General features: G+C 29.4%; 1 protein-coding gene across 1 annotated transcript in view; it reads left to right on the top strand.

The window, feature by feature from the left end:
* Positions 1–23,554, top strand: part of LOC129224450 (calcium/calmodulin-dependent protein kinase type II alpha chain-like) — a 153,159-nt gene extending 129,605 nt beyond the window's left edge. Inside the window, exons 14-18 of the mRNA XM_054858904.1 lie at positions 492–521; positions 2,948–3,023; positions 10,805–10,899; positions 13,664–13,778; positions 15,280–23,554. Coding sequence (XP_054714879.1) covers positions 492–521; positions 2,948–3,023; positions 10,805–10,899; positions 13,664–13,778; positions 15,280–15,409 — 446 coding nt within the window. The 3' untranslated portion in view covers positions 15,410–23,554. The remainder of the gene's footprint in view (positions 1–491; positions 522–2,947; positions 3,024–10,804; positions 10,900–13,663; positions 13,779–15,279) is intronic.
* Positions 23,555–24,475: the final 921 nt, after the last annotated feature.

Here is a 24,475-nt window from a genome sequence, read left to right as displayed (position 1 = left end):
TGCTTATTAAAACTAATTAAATGCATTAAACATTGCCCCAATTTACATGTTGTGCCTACCTAGTTAGCATAAAATGTACAGTATGCTCTTTGTAAAAATCTACTTACATTTTTAAAGAAGTGGACATGTTTCCAGAACTCTTTTTGTGACTATGATAGTGGTCATTATATTGATTTAATTCATTGTAACGATTTCAGAAGGTATCCATAATATTTTAGAAGCTCAGTTGAGTAGATGTTAACTCCATGAATTTCTTTTGTTCTAAAGAAACATTTATTGATATACAAAGGTCTGAAAGTCAAGGTTTTTTTTTTTTTTTTTAATGGTTCCTAAATATATTGTGCATAATATCTTTCCCCTTTGCTGCATAATATTTTTATGCTTTTGGTGAAGAAAAACGTGTTTTAATTTTTGTGTTTGGCATTTGAAAATGTTTGTGCATTAAGAGAAATTTAATTTTATTAATTGCTATATTCATTTATTTTTTTCAGCTTTAAAGAGTACTAATGGAATCATTGATCGTAAGTTTCATACAAAATTGTTTTTTAACTACAGCAACTGAGTCTTAATTGAAAAATCTTTCTCCCAAATGTTTGGATAGAGGCAAATAACTAATTTAAGTATACTAAGTATTGGTGATATATTTTTAGTCTCTATACACTTGGTTGGGTATAATTTACCACAAAGTATGCAAAGCATCACTGCTCAAAAGTAATATGTACAACAAAATGCATATAATAAAATGTTGTATCAGGGTTCGTACGCCCTTGAAAAACCTTGAAAAGTGCTTGAAAAAAAAAAGTTCATTTTCAAGTGCTTGAAAACCTTGAAAAAGTTTTAAAACCTTGAAAAAGTTTCTTGGTGCTTAAATTCTTTCAAAAATCATCGGATTGTGCTTAAAACCTTTAAGAAAGTATTTTACTAATGCTATTTTCTGAACATGCGTTCGATTTGTAACATCGTGAAAAATCGCTTCCCTGTTTGGGAATTCAATCCTTTTCCATCTTGTAAATATTTTGAAGTTTTTTACAATCGGAAGCTATTTTGACGCATAGTACCTCAGATTAGTTTATTTTTTGTTTAATTTCCATGTCTAAAAAAGGAATTATTTTCTGAACCATAACAACATTGAACTTTCCCGAATTTCGCGAAAAATTTCTCTGTTTTTTGAAATTTCAATCTTTTTACATCCTGCAAATATTTAAATATTTTGGCTAATCGATTGTTATTTTCGGATATACTACCTCAGATTAGCATATTTTATGTTTAATTTTAGTAAAATATTAATAAATTTATTTTATGGAAAACATGCCAACGTTGAACTTACTCAGACTTCGCGGAAAATTGCTTCTCGTGTTTGAAATTTGAATTTTTTTGCATCTTCCAAATATTTAAATATTTTGGCTTATCAGATGTTATTTTCATACATGCTACCTTAGATTATGTTTAATTTTATAATGTATTTTATGTTTAATTTTAGTAAAAAATTAATGAATTTATATTATGGGAAACATGCCAGCATTGAACTTAATTCGTGACAATTTGTTTCTCTTGTTTGAGGTTTCAACCCTTTTGCAACTTGTAAATATTTTTATATTTTCTGGCAATTAGAAATTATTTTGACACATGCTACATAAGATTAGCTTGTTTATATTATTTTTAATAACTAAAAAGTTAATTATTTTTGTTTTGTTTAATTACATATATACTTCCTTAATTTTGCAATTTTGATTTTAATTTTATCATTAGGTAATTCTTGGTTATTACAGATTTTTTTTTTTAAATTTAATTTAAGCGATTGAGCACTTAACATTTTGACTTAAAGTTTGTATTTTAATGATAAAGTTGAGTTATACAATTTTGTAAAGTTGAATTTATAAGTACATCATTCTTTTATGTTTGCTAAAATAATTAAGGTATATAACACGGGTGATTGTGTTTTGGTTATTCACTGGAAATCCAATAGAGTTTGTTATGCTTTCACCTTCCTACTTCCAATTTTCCCCCTTTACCTCAAATATTCAAAATTACTACTTTTGTTGGATTGTGGGGCATTTGGAACAGCTTACCAGAAGAGGCTGTAATCAGCAAAAGGGTAGATAGCTTAAGGAAGGTCATTGATATTCATCGGGGTCAAATAAATTGACTGGGACCAACCTAGTGTCCCAGTATGTAAAATATACTTCTTTGAATGTGAATATTTCAAAATTAAACCTCGTAGGACCAGCTCCTCTTTATGACCAAGTTTTTCAGACATTTGCAGAAAAACTTTCAACACAGTGGATCTTTTTTATCAGAGTCTGTTGTTGTAGAAAAGGCAATTTTGTTTTTCTTTACTTTTGTATATTATTACCTATTATTTATATGTTTGCATTGAATGAAATCTTCATACAATATTTTTAGTACAAATTTATGATATTGCCTTGAAAAAATTTTTTTTTGCCTTGAAAAGTACCTGAAAAGTGCTTGAATTTTTTTCTCCCTTAAGAGTATGAACCCTGTGTATTTACTTGAATCTACTGCATACTTCCTCCAAAAGGGTATAAATTTGAATAAATATTAAAACTAATCAACTTTTTAGTAGTAGTTAAGTCAAATTTTGTAGAATAATGTTTTTTTGAGTAAAAATGATTTCTAGATATTTATCCAATTTTTGTTCTAATTTTAATAATTTTTTTTTTTTTTTTTGAATTATTCTTGTAAGAAACCTTTTTCTTGCTTTTAAACTTTTTTTTATTCCGGAATTAGATATAAAATATTTATTTGTGCAATACTTTTCAGTTTATAGAAAAAATTAAAATTTCTCAAAGTTTGTGTTTCATGATCATTTAAAATCTAGATGGTTTTACAAAGCATGAAAATTAATTAAAATGATCGATCCATTGTTGCATAAATCTAAATGAAATGTACGACATTCTGATGAGAAATTATTTTCTCGTCTTTACAGCTCGTAAACAAGAAGTTATCAAATTAACAGAACAGTTGGTAGATGCTGTGAATAGTGGTGACTACGATGGTTATTCGTAAGTTTTTCCTATAGTTTTTAATTTTACTCAGTAATATCTCTTTGGATTTATGAATTACTTTTTATCTAAATGTTTGCTTTATGGTTTTTTTTTTTTTTTATCGTAATATACTGTTTAATGAAATCATTTTGCATTTGTGTTATTCAGTAAATATCGCTTAGAATCAAAATATTTAACTATTAAATATTTTAGGCTCATGAGCTGGTGCTTGAGATGATGCCTATGTTTTTCTATTTGATACTTTTAAATTTCTGTGCAATGACAGAAGCTAATTATTTGTAGGACGAAGGATAATTTAAGATTGTTTTTATTTTTTATTTATTTATTTATTTATTTTAAACTGAGGAAGTGCATATAAAATTAAAAATAATGTTTATTTTTTATTAATCAAGATTCATCAAGAGTAGATAGCACAGGAGTTAAAATATTTTGGATAAAAGAAAAGCCTTGATAGAAAGTGACGTAGAAGAGAATTGAACTAAACTATTTAGATAAAGGGTGTATGGCACTATGAGGATGATAAATATTAAAAGGAAAGTTACTGAATACAATGTCCTCAAGTGTTATTGAAGATCAAAGAGAGGAAATGTTAGCCTAAACAAACATAATTGTCATTTTTCTTATCAAGCAGGGTTTTCACATGCCATGAGAAAATCCTTATTTTTCATTTCCATTTTTAAAGCCTTAGAAAGTCTTTAAAGAGTCCTTTTTTCTGTTGTTCCAAGAGTTTGTTTTTTGTGTTATCTATTTATAAATCTCTTTATAAGTCTCAGTATTCCTTATACCCTACTTTCTGTAAGAAGTACCTTGTTATCTAAGCACCCAAACAATGTCACACATCATGACGGCCCTTTCATTTTTGCTCTGTACCCAAGCTGCCCACAATCCCTATTTTGACAAGAGGAGACAGGTTTTTCAGCTGAACCTCCCTTATGCAGAATAATTATTTATACATAGATAAACTGTTAAATTTTATGTATTTGTTTTCAAATAGACTATTTTTATATAGTTAAAGCTCTAGTACAGCCAGAATTACCTTCTGGAGGGGTTTTTTTTTGCTCAAAACTATATACAGTGGCTCCCAAAAGTGTTCGTACACTTTGAAACTTTTTAGTAAAACCAAAATAACGCGAAACTGAATTCGAATATGAAGTCCAATATTTTTTCACATCATTCCTATATCATTCTAAATACAACCTATTGGTTTTTTCAAAATATTGACGCATCTTCTTTTTGAAATGAGTCAGAAAATGAAGATACAGAGAAATAACACGCCACAAAAGTCATCGTACACTCAAATATTTTCGAATAAATTCATGATTAAAATTATCATATGCCGTTTTATTTTTGCATTGTGTTGATCCTTTTAAGTCATTTGGCTTTAATTTTTTGTTTATTTATTCTTAATATTGTGCTTATTAGTGTAAAATGGCTGGTATTCGTAAAAAAAAACCGCAAACACCATTCAAAATTTGAATTTTTTCCCCCACAGTAGTGGTAAATTGGTTTGAAATGTCTCTAAATTAGTTAATTTATTTGTTTGTATAGTAAAGTGCTTGATAAAATGCTTTAAAGAAAGGAATCGGACCGAAAACAAGGTAAGAAAAGGTCAACCGGCAAAGTTAACAAAACGTGATCGGAGATTTAAAGTTAAAAAAAAATTATGAAAAATACACATTTGAGTGCTGTAAACGTTTCTGCAGAGTTAAATGAAACATATTACACTTAATTTTCACCTAAAATTGTTCGCCAAATTCTCTGATTAGCTGGATTAAATGGGACCTCTTCCCGCAGAAATTTTCTTGATCGTACGAAAAACAGAAAGCTTACGCTTTTCGTCGCAAAATCAATTATAAAAAGCTAAAAACGTTTTAGAATCACGTCTTACTTACAGATAAAAATTAATTTAACATTTTTGGTTAAATTGTTGTATAACTGTAAGTAGAAGAAAAAATTAGGCACTTAATCTTAAGAACCTATTTGGATCAGTTAATCAGGACGGTGGAGGTGTTCTAGTGTGAGGGTGCATATCAGCATCAGGACTTGGTAGTTTGTAATTTTTTGATGAAATAATGAATCATGATTTTCCTTTAAATATTTTAAAAACCAATTTTAAACTCTTAGCCAGAAATTTGGTTATTGGAAGCAACTTTGTTTTTTATCAAAACAACGATAAGAAGCACACGGTTTTCAACATTTGCATCTAGTGCCACGAAAATTGTCCTAAAGTTTAGAAAATACCCCCTAAATCTCCAGATTTTAACTTAATGTAACGTATTTAGAGATATCTGGAGGCTAGATTACGAAAATAGGGCTTTAAAACGAAAATAGAGCTAGAAACAGTAAGACTCAAAGTGTGGTAGAACACTTACTCAGAAATTACGCAAAAAAAAGAAAGAAAAAGAATGAAATCTATTCGCAGACGTTTAAAAGGTGTTATGAATACTGTATGATATTCTACTAATTAATAACTTAATCAAAAGTTAGATTATTCAATAATATACAGACATTTTATAAAGTGTACGAAGACTTTTGTTAGATAAAATTTCCGGCACTTTTCGATTTTTGATTTTTAAAAAAATAAGTTTCAATATTTTTTAAAAACTTTTCATGTAGTTTTGTTAAAAATTGATCATAGATCTTATAATTAAATACCTATTCGGAAATATTAATTCTAACCAATTGATTGGGGCCTATTTCGTTGAAAGTCGTAGGTGTACGAAGACTTTTGGGAGCCACTGTACATGTGTAGAAACTACTGTGTAGGGGGGTGTTGTAGCCATCCACACCCACTTTGCTGCGCCACTGAGTTAAAGGATCCCCCTCCCCCATAATTTGAAATATCTGCTAGTGTGTTGAAATTTTAGGAGCAGTTAATAGTGGTTAAAAAAAAAAACAAATGCAGAAATTAAAAATTAGAAGAATTTGTAAATTAAAATTTTGTGAATTTTTCAACTTAACATTGTTTAGTGAAAGACAGACTGATTTCAAAATGTACTTAAATCTAAAGCACAAGGACAGAGAAACCTGTGTAAGTTGGCTGCTCACGGTGCAGTAATTTAGTGCTTAACTTAGACAGTAGTCAGCTTATAAAGGTTGATATATATGATATAGAACTCAACTAATACTGTACGGAGCAGTAATGGTCAACTTAAACAGGTGGTCAACTTTACAGGTTTTACTTTAGTATGAAAATTATACCAACAACTAAAGCTCAAAACTCGCGGTCGCCAGTCGCCAAATGCGACCAATTTTCAAATTTTGGCGACCATTGTTTTCATTTCAGTCGCCAATGTGGCTACCATTCGCCAATGCAACCTTCCCTGACCTATAGTCTTGATATATGACCTTTCCCCAAATTCTTTTGTCCACTAAAAGTTCGGCTATCGGGTCGCCGGGGATGAAGGAGGGAAGGGGGGAAGAGTATTGTCTAATTGTGGCTAATTGTGCTATGAGAGAAGGGGGGGGGGGTAATGTCCAATTGTGGCTAATTGTGCTATGTGTTCTTGTTCTGAATAGAAAACAAAAATCGCAATCACGACGGCAAATTCGTTACAAAACTTGCTATTTCGAAAACTCGGCTTTCTTGACACGCGATCGTAAAAATAGACAAATTTCATACACCAATTTAGTAAATTATTCTTTTTTCATCTTAAAATTCATTTTTCAACTTTATTTCTCCTTAACAAATGGCTATTTCTTCGTTTTGCGGTATTTTTAAACTATGCGTTTTCAAAATGGCGTCGCGTTATTGTTCATTTGTCCTTTCCAAAATAAAAAGAATTGAATTAATCTTGTACATTTGGTTTACATATGAATAAACAAAAATGGCGCCTTTGAGTCAAAATGCACCAAGATAAGGTAAAAACGATATCGCTAAAAAATTTTTTTTTGCAAGATTTTTGATTTTTTGTTTTGATCATATTGTTTGTTTTTCCTTTTTTTTTTCTTTTTAAAATATAATACCTACTGCAGGAGTGGACATATCCGTTTATTTACTTTATTTCTCCTTAAAAAAGTTGTTATTTTTAAGTTTCGCGGTAAATTTTCAAAATGGCGTCCTGCGTTTTCAAAATGGCGCCGCGTTGTAGATTGTCCATTTTCACCAGTTAGAAGAGGAAAATGTGTATTCCAAAATAAATAAAGAGAAGTACAATCGTATTTATAAAACAAGTAAATAATAATAAAAAAAAATGACACCCTTGCGTCTAGAGAAGGTGGAAAGAATACGGCTGAAACCCTTTTTTTCTTCTGCTGGATCTTTTATTTCACTTTTTTTTTTTCGTTTTGTTTTATATTGTTTATCTTTCTTTTATTTATTCATTTTTTGACACTCAGCCTTCGATTTTATAAAATTCTGTATGAATTTGTAAAAACAAAAAAATATTTTTGTAGAATCGCAAATGGTTTAGGTTTTACATTCTATTTAAGTTTTTTTGGTATTTTGTTGTTTCCTTTATCAAGGAACTAACTTGTGTTTTGGTTGAAAGCTGTGATGTTTCTAGAAGTTTTGAGAGCTGAAAAAAAAAATAATAATAATAATCTTTTTTATTTATTTATTTTTTTATTGTGATGTGTTTTGCTTAAAGATAAATTAATGCAGATTATAGTTTGCAAAAGATGTGTTAAATAATATCTGGGCAGGGGTGCCGTTTCCCCCAAGTTCAATCCCCCCCTCCAAAAATTTTCCTCAACCCTCTTTTCCTTTTTTATTTTTAGCTCGCTTTTTATTTTACTTATTTTTTTAAATATTTTTTATTTAATTATTCATTTTTAATTATTATTTTATAAGAAACGTTCTTTGCAACAAACGTCCAATGACATATACAGTGGCTCCCAAAAGTGTTCGTACACCTACGACTTTCAACGAAATAGGCCCCGATCCATTGGTTAGAATTAATATTTCGGAAAAGGTATTTAATTGTAAGATCTATGACCAATTTTTAACAAATCTACATAAAAAGTTATTAAAAAATATTAAAACTTAATTTTTTAAAAATCAAAAACCAAAAAGTGCTGGAAATTTGTTTCTCACAAAAGTCTTCGTACACTTTATAAAATGTCTTTATATTATTGAATAATCGAACTTTTGATTAAGTTATTAATTAGTAGAATGTCATACAGTATTCATAGCACCTTTTAAACGTCTGGGAATAGATTTCATTCTTTTTCTTTCTTTTTTTTTGCGTAATTTCTGAGTAAGTGTTCAACCATTATTTCGAGTCTTACTGTTTCTAGCTCTATTTTCGTTTTAAAGCCCTATTTTCGTAATCTAGCCTCCAGATATCTCTAAATATGTTACATTAAGTTCAAATCTGGAGATTGAAGGGGTATTTTCTAAACTTTGGGACAATTTTCGAGACACTAGACACAAACGTTGAAACCCGCGTGCTTCTTATCGTTATCTTGATAAAAAACAAAGTTGTTTCCAAAAACCAAATTGTTGGCTAAGAGTTCAAAATTGGTTTTTCAAATATTTAAAGGAACAGCATGATTCATTATTTCATCAAAAAATTACAAACTACCAAGTCCTGATGCAGATATGCACCCTCACACTAGAATACCTCCACCATCCTGATTAACTGATCCAAATAAGTTCTTAAGATTAAGTTCCTAATTTTTTCTTCTACTTACAGTTATACAACAATTTAACCAAAAATGTTGAATTAATTTTTATCTGTAAGTAAGAACGTGATTCTAAAACGTTTTTAGCTTATTTATCATTGATGTTGCGACGAAAAGCGTAAGCTTTCTGTTTTTCGCACGACCAAGAAAATTTCTGCGGGAAGAGGTCTCATTTAATCCAGCTAATAAGAGAACTTGGCGAACAATTTTAGGTTAAAATTAAATGTAACATGTTTCATTTAACTCTGCAGAAACTTTTACAGCACTCAAATGTCTATTTTTCATAAATTTTTTAACTTTAAATCTCCGATCACGTTTTGTCAACTTTACCGGGTTGACCTTTTCTTACCTTGTTTTCGGTCCGAATCCTTTCTTTAAAGCATTTTATCAAGCACTTTACTATAACAAACAAATAAATTAACTAATTGAGAGACATTTCTAACCAATTTACCACTACTGTGGGAAAAAAATTCAATTTTTGAATGGGTGTTTTGCGGTTTTTTTACGAATACCAGCCATTTTACAGTAATAAGCGCAATATTAAGGAATAAATAAACAAAAAATAAAGCCAAATGACTTATTAGGGTCAACACAATGCAAAAATATTAATAAAACGACGTATGATAATTTTGATCATGAATTTATTCCAAAATATTTGAGTGAACGATGACTTTTGTGGCGTGTTATTTTTTTTGTTTTCTTCGTTTTCTGACCCATTTCAAAAAGAAGATACCTCAATATTTTGAAAAAAACCAATGAGTTGTATTTAGAATGACATAGGAATGATGTGAAAAAATATTGGACTTCATATTCGAATTCAGTTTCGAGTTATTTTGGTTTTTACTAAAAAAATTTCAAAGTGTACGAACACTTTTGGAAAGCCACTGTACACACATACTAAATAAATAAACGGAATAAAATAAATAAAATAATTTAAATTTTAAATTAAGTTTGGCTATCCGTTTTTGAGATTTGGCTACCATTTTGTGAGGATCTGGTAGCCATTGGCTACCAATTCAAAATTTGAGTTTTGAGGTATACCAACAACCCATGAGCAGAAGCCTGAGCCAATATTTTCAAAAATGACAAACTCTTGCTGCCAGTTGAGAGCAATTTCAAAAAATCAAGCTAATTTTAGAAAGTAGAAAAAGAAAATAAGACCAAGGTAAATTGATATATACAAAGTATTTTGTGGAGTGTTATAAGTGCTAAAAAGTGGTTGTCAGTGGAGAAATGTTACCAAAAGAGTTTCCACACATTGTTAACACGATCCCTTCTATTGCCGAAAAATGCTTTAGGTTATTCCTTTTTATCATCATAAATGAAAACTTTTGTTTGAAAAAAAATCTCCTGATTTTGAAAAATCTGCTGATTTTCACTTTGTGAGATTAGCACAGTGCTCAAAGAAACTTGAAAAAAGTGCATCAGAGAGCCTAAAACTGAAACAAAAACAAGAGGAATGTAAGAACCCTTAAAGCAATGGCTCTGGGGTTTTAAAATCCTCCACCCTCATATATAAATACAAGTTTGTATATTGTAACTTGAAATCCTGATTTTTAACATCCTTGTTATAAAATTGTTTTTAGCTTCAAAAATTCGTTTCTTGTTCTGCTAATACTTTCAGGTTTAAATATAAAAGTTTTTGTAATGTGTTGTGAAATTTACTATGTTTTTAATTCCTTTCAAGCACAATGGTGTTTCCTATGCATTTGATGAAAGAAGACACTATATTCCATCTTTAAAAAATACTGCATATTTTTCAAAATTTTTAAGGTCCTAAAATGTTTTGCAGATTTTTTTTTTTTTTTTTTTGCAGGTATTTTTTATTCCTCATTACGTACGCACCTTATGGAGATAAAAAATAAGTGATATTTGTTTCCAATATGTAATAAATTTTTACAATCCAAGCAGAACTAAAGTTAAACATTAATTGCTACTACTTAACAGAGCTTTATTTTTACTTATTGTTGCCTATTTAATTCCCAGGTTAGTATTCTAAAGAAAAGTTAAAGCATTCAAGTCGTTTTCCTCCCCAACTGACCACTCACATTAATTTTGTTGCTCTTTAAGATACTTTTAAATTTTATGCAAATGTTTGAATTAAGTATTTCTAAACTTTTCTCACTTGTTAATTAATCTTTTTTTCTCCTCAGAAAATTTTGTGATCCTCATATGACAGCCTTTGAACCAGAAGCTTTAGGTAATTTGGTCGAAGGAATGGATTTCCACAAGTTTTACTTTGATAATGGTAACTAAAGTATATTTCAGTGCATGGTATCCAGACCCAAACTATGTCCTACTGTTTTCCTTGGTGTTTGATTGTTTTATTCACTTATACATAATGTGAACCGGAATATTCTGGTGTACTACCTTAAAATGGTCAAAAGTTCCTTTCTGTAAGCAAAAGTTTGCTTTTTTATAGGTTTCTACAGAACTTCAAAAGCAATTTCATGCCTTTTCTGAGCCTTTTTGCAAGATTTTTGAAATATCCATAAGAAATGTTGGTACCTAACCATATTAGACTATTTTTCAGGCAATTGATGGATGTCCCTTCTGCCCCCTCTCTTTTTTTTTTTTTTTTATTATGTGGATATATTTTCTAAAGTTATTTTTTCTAACTTTTCAAACAATAATGGATGTTAAATGCATGTAGTTCAAAAGCTTTTTTTTTTTTTTTTTGAGTGGTTCTTTAACTGGGTTTTGTAAAAAATACATATCAGGTTGTGTTTTTAATTTACAAATTGTATCTATTTATATCACGACTAAATAAATAAAATTATAATCATATGTTTTCTCTCTTAAAACTATGAAATAATTTTTAAAAATATTTTCCAGTTTGTATTTTGGTTCAAAATAAGAAATTATTCACAACCTGTTTAATGATTGGTCATCCCATTTTTGAGACTATGCTTTGCTTTTGATAAACCATCCCATTAATTAAAGCTTTCGTATCATAGCATTTTACAATTGTCTATTTCTGTAATGCTCAGCATCAAAAAAAAAAAAAAAAAAAAGGGCATTTTGCATACTTATTGTGCATTTTTGCATGCAAATACTTGTATGAAAGCAAGCGAAATTGATGACTAAAAATATCATTATTGTTTCAAAAAAACGTATGTTATGTTACATTTTAAGTAAATGAAATGCAAAATTTAGTTTTAAGGAAAAATAAATTTTTACAGAAAAATATTGTATTACATAAAGTTATTGAAGTTGTCAAGTTCAAACATTAATGAAAAAATAACCCTTTCCACTTCTTAAGTGGCTTTTTAAATGTAAAAACTATTTTTATCTTCTGATAGCAATTTACTTATTTAATCTCTTCTACCGTGAAATCTGGCTTCTTAAACAAGACTTGTATTTGTTAAAAAGTTAATTTTTCAATGATATTCATTTTTTCTAATTCTGTGTGGTATTGCTGAAAATAATTCATTGAACTATTTTACTTGTTTTCAAATATCAAATGTCTAATTCTTGTACTACTTCAGGGGTGCCCATCCCTCCCAAGTTCAATGGCGCAACCCCCCCCCCCCATTTTTTCTTAACCCTTTGTTATTTTTAGCTCTCTTTTTTATTTTATTAATTTTTTTTAAATATTTTTTTTTATTTATTTATAATTATTATTTTTATTTTTTTTTTTTAGAAAAGTTTCTGTGCTACACCAATGACATACACACACAAACTGAATAAATAAAATGAAATAAAATATAAACAGAACAAAATAAAATAAACTGAAATTAAAAATAAATCAATAAAAAAATTTAAAAACCAAATTTTTAAATCCCCCCCCAAAAATTTTGATGACGCAACTTGTGCCATAATCTCTTCCTGTGGGCACCCTTGTACTACTTAGTGGTTTTAGACTTTTTTTTTGTGAGCTGCAGATAGCTCAAACTGGCTTTCTGCTTCTGTGTTCTGTATGAGGCACTGCATTGCCAATATTTGCATTCAGATATTGTTTAAGATAAGATTAATGATTAAGGTTTTCCTAAATTTAATACGGTTATAATTCTCTTGTTTCTTACAAGTCTCAAGTCTCAAGGCTCCCCCTTTTTTCTTAAGTGTTTGTTAGTCGGCACTGATGGTATACTGCAATTTGAGGTCCAGGTTGGTTGTATGTTTTTTTGTACAAGTATTTTATTTTGAATATTTCAGGTAGAGCTGTAGAGCTGGTCTTTAATGTTTCTCAAATGCTCTATTCTTACTGATGCTCAATCAATGACTCCAATTTTCATAAACTATTCCAAGCAGTTCTTCCGTACTTCTACTATTTTACAAACTAATGATCTCCGTTTCCATTCTCTTATTTTAATACTATCTCATCTTTTTCCAACCATAGCCTAACCAGGGTACCCCTCCCACCAAGATCAATGGTGCACCTTCCCCTACAAATACCACAAAGACTTCCACAAACAAGAGCTTCCCCTTCCAAAAAAAAAAGTGAAAAAATACCCCTCAAAACATTCTCTGCCCCCTAAAAATATCATTGGCTCAGTCTGCACCATGACCCCCCCCCCCCTGATGGGCACCCCTAGCCTAGCTAATTTGTAAAAAATCATCAAGTAGTCATAATAATACTATACAGTAGCCATTCTTTACTTAACCCTGGTAAACCCTACAAATAGATTTCCCCCTTACACTTTTGTTGCGGTATTTAATTTTATATTCAACATTTTATGCTGCATAGATAAATGTTCGAAAACTTTTTCTATGCTATGATATTTATTTCTCTATTATTAAAGTCTAGTGCTTTATTTTACCAAAACGAGATATGTATTCAGGTTATCAGATTTTTTTGTTACTAATTGGTATGACTCTGAAGAGAATTTAAGTTGCGCGCCTACCATACCATCTTGTCTTTAAATCAAAATGTAATGTATTTCCTTCCATCAAACATTATTTTACTAACTGCCTTTTTAATCCCATCTGCACTGAATAGCTGAAAGTTTTTGTCATGCATTGTGTCTTTTGCTTATATAGTGTTAGCTATCTAATTATGGATTTTTAATAAGTTTTAGGTAAAAATAGTAAAACATTAAAGAGCACGATATTGAATCCTTCAGTTCATCTAATGGGAGATGATGCAGCCTGTATAGCATACATAAGACTCACACAATACATGGATAAGTAAGTAATTTTGCTTAAATTTTAAAATTGGTAAATCTTCTCATTTGTGTTTTAATAGCATAATTTTCAATGTCATAAATTAATGTGTTTTATCTAATCTTCTCAAATCAGTTCAAGTAAGAACTAAACATTCACACTTCCACCATTTATTTTAAAAAAAAAAGAGGTGGTTTTTAGGCCGTTTAACTTACTTGATTTCTTTCATTTTTTAAAGACTATTTCTGTTTACTCTATTTGTCATATAATCAGGAGCTGTAGCAGACTCAAGTAAAATATTCTGAAGGCAGTCTGAACTTTTCAGAAACTATGAGGAAGCTCAGCTAGACTGCCCCCCCCCCCCCCCCCCCCGTGTAAACTCTTTTAATTTTCATATTGAAATCATTGAAAAAACTATTTTAAAAGTCCCCCCCCCCCCAATACTATTTCAGCTTTAGAATGTGTTGTGAGCTTTAAATTTTTGATAACAGCAACCCAAAATTTTCAGAAATTTCACATCACAACCACCTCTGATAATAATGTGAGCGTTTTTCTTCCAGTTGCCAAAAAAAAAAAAGAGTGAAAAATAATATTTGACAAATTAATTTCAAGATGGAACTTAAGAATGTATATATTTCATTTTGGGTAGTAAAATTTTTAAATAATGCAGGTTTGAGACTTCTTTGATTCAAGTTTAATTATCAGTTAAAAGCATTTTTTAAAAAGGGATTTTTTTTCCTCTGTTCAAAATTGCTTTAAATTCGAGTATACAAACTTGCAATTCTTTGAGCAGATGAATAGTAAATTTTAGAAATTCTACATTTATGCTCAGTACATTTTTATATGTTAAAACAAAAATCATTTTTTTTTTTTTAAATAGGAATAGGTAACAGGTAAAATGTGTTTTATATTTCAAAAATTTTCACAATTATAAATATTTATATTCTGTAAGCTTAGTTTGCACTAAAAAAATATGAAATAAAACAAGTATATGATTTCTTGATTCCAAAACTCAAAAATTGTAGTTGATCTTTATATCTTTATATCTAGGTTAATTCTAATGTAGTCAACAAAATTTAAATTAAAAATTGAGAGAAGAAGAAATATAAGTGGTGTAGAAAATCTATTCGTACTAAGCTGACTTTATTTCATTTTCTGTCTTTATATTTTTAACTAATCAAAATTTTATTTCGTGATATAATAGAAGTATTTTAAATATTTTGGGTATGAAAAAATAATGATAGTGCATCTAGATTGACCACCAATTTGTTTTTTGTTTTTTTTTGGATCATGTTGTGATTGTACCTTGGGACAGCCAAACATATTGTACTTTAGGACATATTGCACAGAAATATGTTGGGGTAGTTGAATGCAACTTTTAGATTTTAAATTTGATTCAAATAATTGGCGTAACAAATTGAAATATGAAAAATGTTCCAAGGTACAATACTCTTCCTTATAACACCTATTTTTTCTCTCATATTTTTTATTTAAATTTGAACCGTGATTGTTCTTTAAATTTCAGGACGGGGATGGCACACACGCAGCAGTCCGAAGAAACAAGGGTGTGGTGTAAGAAGGACGGGAAGTGGCAAAACGTGCATTTTCATAGATCCGGCTCTGCCTCATCTCCATTCACCGCAGTTCACAAGTAGAAATGTTAAAGAACAAAGACGCTCTTTGATTGCAGACATGAGTGACTCAAAATAGCTGTCTTAATCAGTGAAATCACCCCACCTTGGCATCAACAGTCTGACTGTCTTTACAACAATCCCATTCAAATCTTTTTACTCGGTTGTTCTGTCGCTAATGGAGATGGGTGAATTAAATGCCATTTGTGCAGCTACATGGTGTTGTGGAGGAAAATCACTGAAGCATGGCATGGAAGCTGTGATTCTTTGTTTTGATGGAAGAAATGTTTTCATCAAATATTTATTTGAATATGTTTTTTTGTAATGTTTTACATTTCTAGCTATATAAGTGAATGAGGTGTATAGTTAAATGTATCAAATTGTTTTGTTTCATTGATAGGATCCATTTTAGGGAATGTTTTCAAAAAATACTGTTTTATTCTTATATCAAATTTTTCTATTGCATTATGTTTCAGGAGTCAGTTAAGATATGAATCGAGTAACATCACAAAAGTTCTGTTTTAAAAATGTTGTTGCGAAATTTCATTCATGAAACATAACCTACATGACATTCATCGAATTGTATCTTAGTTTCATTTTTCATGAAAATGAATGCATTGGATATTATAAGGGTTTTTTTTTTTTTAGTTGATGCATCGAATTATCACTGTGTAATTTCTAAAATCACCACTTTAACTAATTCAAAAAAATTATTATTTTTATTGAGATCATGTTTTCATTTAAAAAATTCAAGCCTTTTTTTTTTCTGAAAACCTGTATGGACCTCTGATGTATTTATTGCATCTTCTTTCTTACGTTTGTATTGAATAATCCTTACATAATAATTTAATATAATACATCATTGTCAAAGCATTTCTAAGGTATGTATTACATGATTTTGTTCTTCATGTGATATATTCAATGTTGTGGCAAAACAAGGTATGCATACACAGATGCTTACATGTAAATATACTAAATTATGTTTGAAATAATATATTTTCTATTTTATTCAAAAAAAAAATCTATTTGTTTTAAACTACTTAGATGATCAAATAATTTTATATTACTAGACTGACTAATGAAAATATATCAATTTTTACAATTAGGTAGAAAGAACTTCAATAATAAGCTATTTATTGTTAAAATAATCTTAACCTGTCACCTATTTAAATGACCTAAAATTCTGAATGCCTACAGAAAATCAAAATGTTAGTTGTGAACTACAATTTATTTCAATATTGTTATTCATTTGTTTTTAATATATTTACATATTAACGTTTATTTTATTCACAAAATATGTGTACAGATTTTTTTTAATTGGATAATTTGTTGCTTTTCACTAATATTTCTCATTACAGCTGATTACTAATTAGTACTAATTAGTAAATTCTTGTGCTGTCCAATCTCTTGTGTATCATCTGTGCTATGTGTGCCATTTTTTCCCTACATTTTTAATGTTGATGTAAATCCTATAAAACATGCCTTATTGGGGGGGAAAAAAGTTAATTCAAAAATCAGTTCCATGTCTTGAAAAAAATATTTTCTTAGGGAAATAACAAAATAAATAATTTACGTGTAAGAATAGGTAAAAATGCTATCTGTGCCAACCTCTTTTCAATTCCAAATTATCATTGAACTAAATTCTGTGAAGTGTTTAAAACTTATACATTATTTATTCATTTCAAATTTAATCGTTTGATTGAAATATTTTTTATTTTGATGTGGGTTGTTTTGTTCTAGATTCAGTGTTTTACACTACCGAGGGTTTTGGATCTTTGTAACTTTGTTCAAATTGAAGCCAAAGAAATAATTATTTGTAAAATTAATAAATTCTGCACTTATCCAGTCTATGGGATGCACTGCAATTTATCAAAGTAGAATAATGAAAAATACTTGGATTGGTTAAATGCTCATTTTAATAATATTTTTTCGATGAAATTGGAAAGACTGCATTAGAAAATTAAAAAATACATCAATGTTTGTAGCCTTCCACAAGTTCACTACTACTACTAGTAAAATAATGTGTGATTTTCGTATTCAATGGGCTCAAAACAGTGTTATAATTGATACCTGTAATAAATACAATTGTTTCATTTTCTTAAAATTACATATTCTTTGTTGCAGATCACTTTGCATAAATTATAGTTTTAGCCAGTAAAAAGTGGGCTAGTTGTAGAGAAAATTGTTGAGTTTGAAGGTGCATCTTATAAACCGGGACATAACTGTATGCTTTTGCATCTTTAGGATTGTTTACCTCATGAGTAATTTCAAAGGATGCAAATGTTCTATCCTATTCTTCGTAAAAATTGTGTCAAAAATCTTTTTTTTTTTTTTTTTTCAATTCTGTTGAATTTTTTTTCTTTGGCAAACTTGAAATTAAACCCATGTGTTCAACATCACTTTTTATGAACATAAACGTTTTTTTTTTTTGGTTGCTTATTACTTTTTTGTTGGCATGAAAAAGTAGATTAAATATTGGTTTCAGCTAATGAGTGTCACAGATGCAATTTTACCCATCATTACAACAATTGTTAATTGAAGAAAATTAAGTCCTGGCATAAGTTCTGAATAAGTGGGTATTAACTCAGACCTGCCTTTAAAAAAATTTTGAGTTTCAATGTCTAGTCATTTAAAATATGTTATTTACATTTCTAAACATTTTCCAACGATAGGTGAAAAGTTTTTTAATTACTGATGCAGGGGCGGACTGGGTCCCACAAGAGGGCGCCAAACTTGGCCTCCAAAGGGCGCAAAAAAAAGAAAGAAAGGAAAAGAAAAGAAACAATGGTACACAAGTTTACGAATTTAAAGAAAAAATTTTAAAAAGCGAAAGAAAATCGTACAGGTTTGTTAGAGGAAAAAAAAGGAAATTGCACCAAAATATTTTTTAAATAAATTAATTAAAAGAAATTTAAAAAAACTTTTTTTAAATTAAAAAAAAAGATGTTCAGGCTTGAGGGTCATTGGCCGGTGGGCCGGTCCGCCCCTGTACTGTGTATATCATTATGTACAATGCCATATATATCAATTTATTTTATGTTGAATTTAATTTTCAATTTTTTTAAATAAATATTTTATTTAAATTTACTTTACACAGTGCTATGTATATGCATTTAAATATTTTAACTTGTGGTGCTTTTTGAATTATTGCATCTCAGGGAAATTCTTTTATTTCTGTAGGCAGGTCTGTTTATGATCAAGCTTTAAACGCTCTGTGCATATAGGGGTGCTATTCTTGGAATAATACTTTCATTTCTTAACTAGCAGCCAGCTTAGGCTTTTAAAGAGTTTTCTGAATTTTTATGGAACAAAGTATGTTACGTGGAACAAAATAGATTAATGAACAAAATTTGCTGTTTGAACAAAATGCATTATGTCATGAATGTGCGTGAAATCACACATGGATAGTTTTCATAATAAAACTTAGCTTTGCTATAAATATTGGAAAATATTTATAACTAATCTGTTTCTCGGATTGTTGCAAGTTGTTGAATCTTAACCTTTAGCGAAATATAAAATAAATAACTGCAGATGGTCGAGTTGCATTGAAAGGCATGAATAGCTGAATGTTAGCACTTTACAAACTTGAATGCTTTGAATTTATTGCTATAATAACTAAATTTCATGTGTGTGATTTCAAGCATCCATGTTTATTTTGTCTTGTGATATTAAGCATAATTAAACTTAAGTGTTCAATGTTGATTTAAGAAATATTTAAAGTGTTCGCTTTTACAGCTTTAATACAAAACTGCTTTTTCATAAGCATGTCTTGTATTGAATTCAAAATAATTTTCTATGCAAAAGCACCAAAAAAGAGCAAAAAGGCTATTTTGGAAATCACTGCTTGTTTACAATGTATAAAGCAAATTTTCAATATATTATTGTATTTTTATTCTATACTGTGCCTATATTGCAGTGGCTCCTAGGTTTTTAAATGACAGAACTCTCACTAAAGCTTTCTTTCTCATGAAGTTGTTCTACATTGACCCCCCCCCCCCCACCACCACCATTTTTATCCCTTAAAATTCTTCCTTACAAAAATGTCTTTGTATTTCATAAAATAGAGGTGAAAACCTGTATTTTTATTTCTTCTTTCCATATTGAAACTAAATGAAACTTAAGGCTTTTTAAAAAGTAAACAGCAGTTTACTTGTTGGGATTTTTTTTTTAAATGAAAAAGGTAAAAATGTGTTTAATGATTTATATAATGTTTCTTTTTTTTTTCCGCAAAAGTTGCTGATTTCGTATCCACTGCTAGAAAAGAAAGCCATAGGCATTGGTGAAAGTCCATAGGCATTGGTGAAAATTTGTTCACTTTTCTGTGCTTATTCTTTTTCAAACATCACTACATTGATTATAATTTATTTCAAGACATTTGATGTTCTTCATATTTTTATTTTATTACTAGAAAGTCGCCCATCAAGGTATGTCGGGTGAAAATTGCTTTTACATTTGAGCGAAGCCATTGCCTGTTTGGTGATGTTTTGATACTTGAAATTGTAACTTTAACTCTAGTGGATTAACCCTGATTTCCAGTAGGTAGCATTCATTGTTGACCATTTTTTTTCATTTCTTCATTGCAATGAATTGACACAGTCTTAACAGTAAAGCCGTTAAGTTGCCTGATTGAGTTCAGCCTTGTCATAATAAAACCTTTCCCTGCATGTTAAACATTACCAAAACATATTATCAAATTATCATGTCGTGGCTCGAGTTTCATTGTTGAAGCACTCGGGTTACTCGATCATTGGCTATTATTTAAATGGATTTATTTATGACATGGATTTTTCTTTTGTTTATTTTTACTTAAACAAGTGAAATACTTCGAAGAACGGTCAGCCGCTTCTCTGAACCAGTGTTTGAAAATTTCTCTTACAGATTCTTTTTCAAACCATAGCCGCCATTCTTTCATTTCCACTTCTTTTACATTTTCGCAAAATCGCTTAATAGTTTCCTGATTTTCCTGGTTACTCGATCATCGCTCTTATTTATATGAGGATATTGTGGGACTTCTGTGAATTTTTTCCTTTTGTAAAACAATCTGGGGGCCACTGTTGTCTCATCATGAACCTGTATGTATTAGCACCACTAACACATGAACCTTGTATAAATGTATAGTTGATTTTTTTCTATGTTTTCCCCTCCATTCTGCCTTGCTGCTTGGTAGTGCTGCGTAGGGGTGGAGTCACTGGTGATGTACACACACACAAGGCAGCTCTCTTTTGAAGATTTGGATGGCATATGAAATAATTGGTGTGGCATTGGATTTCAGCCAGTGGACACCTCCCTTTCAAATTTTTCTGGATTCTGAAATTACTTGGCACATGCTCCCGTAGCGAGGACTTTGTGCCTACCGTTCCTCATTCTATATCTCTTCTTGATGTCTATTTTCGTCGACTACGGAATCACCTCTTTGCCGGCCGAGCGATTCCCGGCTGAGCGAGATATTATGATGTGCATTCGTTGATAGACTTTGCTCAAATGAGTTTGCCCTCAATGAGCATTTGTATGTAGTTGCAAAGCTCTTATTCATAGACTGCTATCAGATTTTTTAAACCTTGTTATCTAGTCACTCAACACGGTAACTTTGTTATGTTCATGCATGTTTTTGTGATCTGATTTTTTTTCCTTAAACTTCTGTCTCATAAAACAATTTCAAGAACTCCCAAGTTTATATCATGACATAAAAGATATTTTTCTCATTAGAGGGTGTTAAAGAGAAATTTAAAGCTTTGTGTGCTAGACACAAGCTCACTTTCCTTGAGTTTTTAGTTTTGTATAATTTAGTTTTGTAGAAATATTGTGTTTACTCATGTGTTAGTTGCCCTTGCTTTATAGTCACAAGTTAAATCTATAAAATCAACCTAAGCACAAAAATGACAAATTTCTTAATATTAATTTTATCAGCTGATTTTCATAACAAGGATATTGTTTTGTTTCCTAGTTGCATGTTAGATTTGAGCCACAAAGTTACAGTCTTAATCAGTCTGTATTTCTCATTAAATAGTTCATCAGTTATTTATGCTGATGGAACTAAAGGTTCCTTTTTTTAACTTTCAGTTAAAGTGATGCTGGAGAAAATTGTCCTTCACAACACAGATCTCAGAATTTTTTGAAGCAATGATTCCCGGGCTTTGGTAGAAAACTTGTAAATAATTTGCCGTAATTTGTTAACTCATACTATTTGTTAGCAGGAAATGGAAATTATATTCATGAAGTAATATATTATAATAAATACATATATTATTATCAATTTTGTGAAAAATTTCTAATTTGGACAAATTCTGCACAAGGAAAATGAAAAATTAAATTTAAGATAAATGAAAAAATGTCCTTAAAAAATATTTTAAAAAAAAACTTGAATTTGACAATAGAACTTCCACAAACATAACTTAATCTGTTACTGGTTGCAATTTTTACTATATAGTTTTCATGTACCAGTATTTTTTTTTCCTACTTGAGCGTAGATGAGTCTGTGTGATGGATTTAATTGCAAAATAGTCTCTTTTGAAGTTTTGCTTTAAAAGAAAAGTGCAGCAAATATGTGAGTAAACACAATACTATTCCTACAGAAACAAAATTATGTTTTCAAAAGTAAATAATTCTTTCCTTCAGAGACTGAATTTGAGAAAATAACAAAAATCTATGATGGTGACGGTATGTGCAATAAAAAAGCAACAAATAGTTTTCAGTTTTAACATTTTAGAGATGATCTCATCTTAAAAATGAAATAGTTCTCAAAATTTCTTCACGCTTAACTTACATTTTATTACATTTTTTTTTTAATGCTAGCACTCTCTGGAAATTTCGTGAGACTGGCATGAAGTAGTTTTCAAAATTTCTTCATACTTGATTTTTATCTTATTTTTGAAAATATCTATTAATATTTTTTAATGATAGTACCAGCTGCGGAATGTTTCACACTTACATGTTTCAGTACTGATGAAAGATCAGGTGAAATGCTGAAATTTCTCAGTCTATAAAATAGGTTTTAAAATTTATTTGATTTTGTATAGGAACAAAATAAATATGCAAGGTTTTATTATAACTGTTTTTCAGTCAAAAAAAAAAGAAAAAGAAATTTTAATAGCATAATTTACAATATTTTGCCACTTATTTTAAGCTTTCACCAGCAATAGTAAGCTTCCTTCTGAAATCTCTAAATGTAAAACTTAATGATTTTAATTACTTTCTGGATCTTTGATCAATAAAATATAACTTTCTCGGTATATTCTATAAATTGTGTTTGCTTTGTCAGAAGTATAGTTTTTTAAGGTGTTAAAGAGTATGTTAAAAAAAAAATGACTTTTTTTTTTAATATTTTTAAACCATGAAACTTATTTTCAAAACGTTTATAATTTTCCTATTTGCTTTCTGGACTAGAGAATATTAGCTGATCTTCATGTCATGCGCTATTGACAGTTAAACCATTTATTCTAAATGCTCAAAATAGTAGGGCTTCACAAGTATGCCCATAAATAGCTGGGCAACAAAGCCAAAAAAAATGTCTTGAATCCAATTTTTATATGAGGATCATCTGCATCAGGTTCAAACACCCAAACAACTGCATCCTCTGCTTTACCCTCTATCTAATGAGAATTTAGCTTCTCAAATTAATACTTATGGTCATGAAAAAGTTTGGGAATTATTGGATATGAGTTGTCATAAGTAATATTTTCTCCCCTTTATAGAATTTCATTTTTTTTTAAATGCAGATTTTTGTACATTTTATTAAAATTAATAAATTGATAAAATGGTGATATGTTTGCCCTTTGCACACTGCCTTATTATTCTAGAAGTGATTAGTATCTATTCAGCATTTCAAATGCTGGTTTGTATAATTCCATAATTATAAAGATTCATAAAATGTCTTACAAATAAGCTTAATGGTTTAGTTTGCTTAGTTATTCAAGTCTCAAACATTGTTGCTTTTAATGGTAATCTTTCAGAAATTTTGCATCAATCTTGCAAATTTACTAAGCCTTCAGCAGTAAAACTTTTTTCTCTTCTTGTAAATGTATATGAAACTGTAATATTTTGTACAATATAAATGCATGGTGATTCTATTTGTAAATGTTGTAGTCATAGTGATGCGAGCTATACCTTTTTTAACCATGTTATTTCAATGTTCATGGTTTAAAATTTGTTCAAATCAATAGCAGCAAGTCTATTTTCATTTCACACGAAGACAAAGGTGAAAAAAAAAAAAGCAGCAATTTAATTGAAATTACAAAGCTCTTTCATTGTTTGATTTGAATATTGTATCCCCCAATAACATATTTTTTTCTTAAATATAAAAGCTTGATCAAAAATTTATGTGTTGGAAGCTAATGGTTAAAAGTGTCAACATAAATTTTTTTGATCACATGCATTTGAAAATTACTCTTTTTTTTTTTTTTTTGACATTTCATTCAATGCTGTGAAATCTTTCTCATTGAACGTAATTAAAAATTTTGGTATGCATGACTAAAACATCAAATCTTTTAAAAGTTGATGAGCCAAGCAAGATACTGAATGCTTGTAATGATGATCCTTGCAGCTTTTTATTGTTTATACCATTGTTCTTGTAAATATTTTTTACCAAAAAGGTTTATTAGTAATTCTTATTATGAAACCAGATGCCTTACAGTTAGGGTGACCAGATGGCCCTTTGATCATTGGAATTTCAATTTTGCTGATTGATCCTCAGATAACAAGGATCAGTTCAAAATCGGTTCGAATTTCTCTTGTTTTGCAAAAATATAATAAAATTGATTATTCAAAAGGTAAAATTTGCCATAAAGCTACCAAATGTATGTGATTAGCTCTAACAGTATGAGATTCAAACCGTGATCTGTTACATTTTTCAAATTTTGATTGTATGAAAATTTAGCAAAAGTAGCTATGGATTAGTAAAATTTATAAATCTATTTATTTATTTTTTTTTTTAAATATTTTAATGATTGTGTTATGTTTAGTTATTGCATCTTTGTTGACTTTCAAACAATTTTACTTGAAAGGATTTTTTTGTAATTCCGTTATTTTGATCAACAGTTTTCATTAACCATTAGGAAAGGGTTGAAAATTAGCAATATACATGTTTCATGAAAG

The sequence above is a fragment of the Uloborus diversus genome, chromosome 6 (genome assembly GCF_026930045.1).
Source record: "Uloborus diversus isolate 005 chromosome 6, Udiv.v.3.1, whole genome shotgun sequence".
NCBI classification, from domain to species: domain Eukaryota; kingdom Metazoa; phylum Arthropoda; class Arachnida; order Araneae; family Uloboridae; genus Uloborus; species Uloborus diversus.
The sequence above is the reverse complement of the archived record's forward strand: the minus strand, read 5'-3'. Positions and strand labels throughout refer to the sequence as shown.